This window comes from Alligator sinensis, unplaced genomic scaffold (genome assembly GCF_000455745.1).
Source record: "Alligator sinensis unplaced genomic scaffold, ASM45574v1 scaffold2083_1, whole genome shotgun sequence".
Taxonomy (NCBI): Eukaryota; Metazoa; Chordata; order Crocodylia; family Alligatoridae; genus Alligator; species Alligator sinensis.
Window position 1 is genome coordinate 57403 of NW_005843661.1, and position 7027 is coordinate 64429.

At 40.1% G+C, this 7027-nt stretch overlaps 1 protein-coding gene across 1 annotated transcript in view; it reads left to right on the forward strand.

The window, feature by feature from the left end:
- Positions 1–5473, forward strand: part of LOC102381454 (muscular LMNA-interacting protein-like) — a 36645-nt gene extending 31172 nt beyond the window's left edge. Inside the window, exons 6-7 of the mRNA XM_025195628.1 lie at positions 297–301; positions 5455–5473. Coding sequence (XP_025051413.1) covers positions 297–301; positions 5455–5473 — 24 coding nt within the window. The remainder of the gene's footprint in view (positions 1–296; positions 302–5454) is intronic.
- Positions 5474–7027: the final 1554 nt, after the last annotated feature.

Consider the following 7027-nt stretch of genomic DNA (forward strand, 5'->3'; position numbering starts at 1 on the left):
AAAATAAAGTAACTTGGATCAATTCTGCCTCTGACTTTTTGAATGTCTGTACCTAGCCTTAGTGATCATCCTTTCCATTACAAATTCTAACCTTGGTATATCCTGCAATAAACAAAACACATTTCACACAACATTGCTAGAAATATGATTTTCTATTTTAGGATTTGGCTTTATTTGAGGGTTTAAGGTCTTCTGCTCTAGTGATTTAAAATATGCAGGGTTATATTGTACGTGTAGGCCCTAACATGACAAGAAGGGGCTTGCAAACTGCCTCCAGGTAAGAATAGGCACAGGAGGCATTGTTGCTCTGACTTATCTTTGATGTTAAACTCTCTCTGCTTCTCCCTTGCCTTAGAGAAAGGATAACAATCAAGTACAGTTCTGTACTGGCAGCTAAGCAGAACACCCTCCTTCAGCTGCATTAGACCCATAAGTTCTTGGGCAACCTAACCCAGGAAATAGAAAATGTACAAAACCTAGGGCCCCCAGATCTAGTATGTGGGTAGTCTACACAGGCTTTAATACAGCAGGGAACAATAACATAATTAGCGGGGGTGAGGGAGGAGGTGACCAGGGTAGCAACCCTAGGCACCACCTTTGAGGGTGTTGCAAAAATAGCTCCCACCACAGTGGGACCACCACCATCAGCACTATGGCAGCTAGCACTGCCCCTCTGTGTTGCTGATACCCAGGTGATACCCAGGGCACAAACCTGTCCTTCTGCACCTCTGGCAGGAAGTGTATTCACATCACAATGTAGAGTAGAATTAGATACTGCTGTTTGCTACCAATTTTTACACCCATGATCTTTTAAATTTGTGAATCCAGCGCTGTTGTGGAAAGGGGTTCAGAAGAACAAGATTTTAATTATATAAACAGTTTCTTTATTCAAGTAAAGTAATTCAAGCAAGTAATTCAAGAGAAGTAGAGAAGTACAGTTTACAGATATGTTTCTTGCAGCTGGTCTGCATTATTCTGGTTTGCATTATTCAACAAAGACGTCCATTAGTCATGATAGTCTCTGCTGAGCACAGGTTGGGAATGCATTGTCTGCTTATATCGGAAACAATAACTTGGTAATCAATTGAATCTGAAAGGCATGTTCAAAGTAAAAATAAAGTGGATCCTTGTTCCAGAGCTTGAGTAGTAATATCGAATCCTTTGAGTTGTGTTATGAAATGTGTCTGTGAGTTCCTTGAAGCCTATGATCTAGTTATTGTCCATATGAAGAAGTAGTTCATATGCTGATTTTGCTCTCTGTCTAAGTTGTTTTAGCTTTCTATTTTTAATATGTCTCCCTGTATCTAACTTTTTTTGTTTAATCAATTTACACCTTTATCTGTGTGGGATTTGCGCACATGCCCTTATGTTTTGGAGAACCACTGGTTCTTTTATGGAACCAATATACCAAAATAGCCCCTCACTCTATGGTATTGATTTACATTTTGGGATACTCTTTTATCATGGGCGGATCTAGGATTTTGAAAAGAGATGTGCAAATGGTGAGATTCATCATCACCAGGGATCCTGGTTTTCTCTGTTTAAAAATCACAAATTCTCTGATTAAAAATAAAAAATCCATGTTTATCCACGATTAAAATGAAACACCACTATATATATAAGTATCAGTTGAACACAATGTTTTATTGATATATTTACAATATTAAAGTAGTTTGGAAGCTTACCAGTGGCTCATTCATTATAATAAAATATATTCTAAATACCTATATATTTTGGTGTTTGATTTTATTTTTTTTTATCATGGAAAACAAGAGCCCTCTCCCTCCCCCTCCCCCCACTGCCTCTTTGTTCATCAGGATGCAAGACAAATGCGGCTGTTCCCCCTGCTGCTTTGTAGTGCTGAGCATCCCTGATATGCTGGTGTCCTGATATGCTGGGCAGGCAGGGGGCACCTCATCTTGGTGGTCATGAGAGTGCAGCGCTCCCTCCTGTCCTCAGTCCTGCTTACTGGGCCATGGAGGTGGCTTCTGCCTGGAGCTGGTCTGGCCTGGCTGCAACCCCATGACCCGCGTCCCACTTTGGTCACAGAAATATGGGGGTGCATGTGTCCCCCTGCCTCCTGACATGTCACCTGTACCTTTCTGCCCCCTGATGAGTCATCTGTAACCCCACTGCCCATAGACTTACCTGGAGGGAGCTGTGGGAGCTGCTTTCCACTGCTGCCTGGCTGCCATGTGGATGTGTTGACACGCAGACATGCACATGTTGCCCACTATGTCTCCTTCCCCCAGCCCCAAGCAGCCCCTGGAACTCTGCCAGCCTGCAAGGGGAAACCTGTGGTTTCCCAGCTGTTTTCCTTTAAAGGAGAAAATTCACATTTTTTCCATGTTTTTCCATGGCAAATGGAAAACCCAGAACCCTGATCATCACATATAATACTATGCACATTTTTTCCAATTAAAAATAAACTAGAAGCTTTACTAATATGCAAGGGGTCTAGGGCTGTATTATTCAGTTTAAGCTTGAAGCAAAAGCAAAGATAATTTCATTGGAATGAGTTTAAAACAATCTGAAGGACTGTGAAATAGGAACTTTACTCCCAGGAGCAGCTAACAGACAGCAAACTTGCAGAGCAAAGATAACTTGATTGGTGGAACATCAAGACTATTAAAAAGGAGAGGGTTGTTAACACCCATGGAATGAAGAGTTTAGAAGGAATCAGGCACGTTGTAATGAGCCAGAAAGTCAAATGACTGCCTCAGCACTGCCTGACTGGAAATAATGCTGCTACTGCTTGGAAGTTGGTTTTAAACTTTGGGTTGACCAGGAATCCAAGGGGCATTGGGGTGCAAGTGCACCAGTGAATGCACCCTGGATCCACCCCTGTCATTTACCAGAAGCTGTATAGGTGATGTAGAGGAAGACTCTTTACAAGCTAGACAGTAGAGACAACTAGGCCTGTGTGAATAGTTAAGTATTCGATTTGGATTCAGCCTATTTGGAAGACAGTGATTTGATCTGATGATTCGAATCACTGTCCCGGTTCGATTCAGCCAAATCAGATTGGATATTTGCTGCTGATTCAGCGCTGATTCAGAGATTTGAATCAGCTGGAGACAGGCAGGCACAGCTGGGTGGCTGCAGGTTCTCTTGTGGCTCCCCCCGCTGTGCCTGTCTCCTCCCAGGTGGGGGCAGCCACAAGAGAAGCCCCCATGGCTGCCATGCCTGGCCCCAACCCCCATCCGGCCCCAGCAGTTAAAAAAAAAAAAAGCCCACACTCACCAGCTGCAGCAGCAGCAATCAGGGCCTCTGAGGGCTCGTGGCAGACCCCTCCTGTGCAGCATGAGGCAGTGGGGGGCAGCGGGGATCACCCCTGCTGCCTGGCACCTATGTGGCAGCTGTCACATTGTGTAGGTGCAGCAGAGCTCAGCAGGGTACTGTGCGCTGTCTGGGACCTGGGGCCACTGGGGCTGAGCAGTGCCGAGATCCAGCTGACAGGTGGATCTGCCCCATCTCCCAGACAATGTGTGGGACCCTGCCAAGCTGCACTGCACCCGTGCCATAGGGCAGCTGCTGCATGGGTGCCAGGCAGGGAGGGAGGGAGGGGGGCAATCCTCGCTACCCCTGCTGTCCCAAGAAACTCCAAATCTCTCCAAATCTTTTTCCAATTGATTTGGAGGCTTCAGATTTGATTCAGATCTTTTAATGGGTCTCCTGATTCAAATTGGATTCGGAGATTTGGCCACTAAATTAGGCCAAATCTCCTCTGAATCAAATCGGTGACCGAAGCTTCACACAGCCCTAGAAACAACTAAAAGGATTTTTTATTTCAAATAGTGCACCTTGTACATCATGTGGCTTTCTTTTCCCTAGCAAGCCCAGTACCAATGGGAGTAGCAATCTTACTCCCATCACTAATTGTTATCTTGGTTATCTATGGTTCATGAAAGACTAGCAAGATTTATAGTAGTGTTAAGAATGATATTGTAGCCACTATGGTCCAGGAATTATGTGAGAAATAAGGATTTCTTAGGGTGATATTTTTTATGGGACCAACTTCATAGTTGGGATAGAATTATCCCAACTATGCAGTTATCAGCTAATTATCCCAACATTTTGCAACCTTTTGGTTGCAAAATGTTCTTCTTTAGACTGGAGAAATAAAAGCCAACAAGCATAGTGTAATACCCTGTTCTTAGACTGTACCTTGCATGTGAAACTGAAAATATAAACCTTTGTAATCCAAAGGCATTGGTTCTACTAGTAGTACTCCAAGGCTAGGTACATACATTCAAAAAGCCCAAGGCAGAATCAATCTAAATTACTGCTTAGATTTTCTGTAAGCATTGTAGTTTAGATCGATAGTGAACAGAACATACATTTGCCCTTTTGTTGTGGGGGCAAATCTTAGACTGAGTTCTGCCATTTTTAAACCAGTATATATGTACCAAGCTTCTGTTCTGTAATGGGTATAGACCAGTTTTGTGTGCTCAACTTCTGTTCTGTTACAGGTGTAGACTGGTTTTCAATCACTTATACCAGTAAGAGTGTAATGTCTGTGCCTAATCCAAGTTAGTTAAACTAAATACATTTTGATAGTTATCTTTAGTAAGCATTTTTTTCACAAGCATATCCTGCTTCCTTTGTCCATGAAAGAGGTAGTTTATACTACTTCCTATTCCTTTCTGATGTTTATAGCTGCTATAAAATCAGAAATCACTTATTTAAAAAATCTACCTAAACCAGGATATATCACTATAATTCTTTCATATACAGAGTTGTATGTCTTTATTCTCATCACATTTTCTTAGCAGATTGACTCTCAGATAGGGAATGTAGTAATCTGATAATGGAAGCCATCATAAATGAGCCTAAGTATGTTGGATGATACAGAGGTTTACTCTGACATATTAAATGGTTATGTCTTCACCAAGAATTGGCACATTATAACATTTGGCATGATTAATTCTCAATACCTGTTTGGAATATGTATACTTATCTCCTCGTGTACTGTACTGAACACTCACCCCACACTGGTATATTTTTTATTACTGTGATATTTCCTTTCTTGTTATGTCAGCATATTTCAGGATCAGAAAAAGATTCCTTCAGTCAGTGTACATACATACAATAAAAGATTTGCCTATATAAGAGGTGAAAGATTGACCCTGATGTAACTTAGGAAATATATTGCCTTTGTTTGATAATTGTCCAAGAAGTAGTGACTCTGACAAAAGGGGTTTATAATGAATAATTAAATGAATATAGTCCCAATATAATGCTGTAGCCCAAAGGGTATGTGACATTTGTGGATATATAGGGTGTGTCTATATGTTGCCATATGATAATGTTGCTGTGGTGCCATGCTCTAGTACTTCCTTTTGGAGTAGGGCAACATGTAGATGCAACCATAAGCTGGGAAATTTTAGTAGAAGTAATAGGTGCATTACCTCTGTATTTGGCACTTGTGTAACCACTGTTGGAGATGGTTAGAGAAGAGCCACAAGAATGATTACAGGATTGGAGAACATGCTACTAGGAAAGGTACCAGAAATACAACCTGTTTAGCTTTAGAAGATTAGGGAATGATTACATTACATTCTGTAAATATCTACACAGGGAAAAAAAGACTTTGATAATGGGTTTTTCAGTCCAGTAGACAAAGGCCTAACAAAATCTAATGGCTGGAAGTTGAAGCCAGGCAAATTAGACCAGAAATAAGGAAAGCATTTTTCATAGTGAAAAGGGTTAAATATTGAAACAAGTCATGAAGGGTTGTATGGTGGGTTCTTCAAGACAGCACTAGAAACTTTCAGATCATGACTGGATGTTTTTCTAAAAGATATGATCTAGTTTAACTAATAATTAATTCATGCGAGTCCTCTGGCCTATGTTACAGAAAAAGGCAAACTAGATGATTACAGTGGTCACTTCTCACCTTATTATCTATGACTATATTCAAAATTAATTTATCTAGCCTTGACACTTGAATATCTTCCATAATTTAACTTCTATGAGGTTAGAATCTATCTCAAAATTGTAGCTCTTGGGGAAAGATTATTTCTTTTCCAAATGTAGTATATCATTTATAAATTTAATATATCAAATGTTCTATAAACATATTCTTTACTTAAAGTGGATTAGGATAAAGAACTCTATTTGAAAAAAGTTCTGGATAAATTATCTCAAAATTATCTAATATGCAATTTTTAAAAATCAACTGTCAATAGTTAGCATGTGATGCTAATAACTCCAAGGTCACAGGCTCAATCCCCATATGGGACATATGACCTTCCCTGCCTCAGGCAGGGGGTTTGACTGGTGACCTCTTGAGGTCCCTTTCACCCCTACTTCTCTATGGGTATGTCTATATGAGACACTAAAAGTATATTAGACTAATTCTACTGTGTATGTGATGGCAAAACCCATGCTAATGTGTTAATGAGCAGTAGAATTAGTCTACTGAGCATTAGCATCATGTAAAAGAGATGAGCTGGAGCTACTGCGCAGTGGTGCTGATCACAGCGCATTAAGTTTAGTACCTGTTATTACAGGTACTAAACTTAATGCACTGCAATTATAGCACATTCATGTACATGTAGACATGCCCTATGTTTTCAAGATGCTGTTGTTATAATGTTTTTCCCGGAATGGAAATTATTTTTAAAATACATACTTTACCCTAAATAAAAGTTTTAGAAATAATTGTTTTGAAAATAATCCCAAATTTCCAATGATATCTTTCTTAACTGTAAACGAATAAGCCAAGAAAACCTGCCCCCTGCTACTCCACTGATTTTTACATTTTATTATTCATTCAGTCTCCTGAATAGGAATTGGTATAATTTATTCTTTCAAGTTAAAGTGCTATTAATGTCTGTGACTTCCCATTGCAGTAGTAAAAAAAATGCATACAAAGATGACACTATAGTTTGGCTTGGATATACTGAGAATGATTTTAATGTACCCTATTTTCTTACATCCAACACACACTTCCCCCCTAAATCAGGTCCCTAAGATTGGGGTGTGTATCTTAAACAGCAAAGCTGTTTTCTTTGCTGGAAAA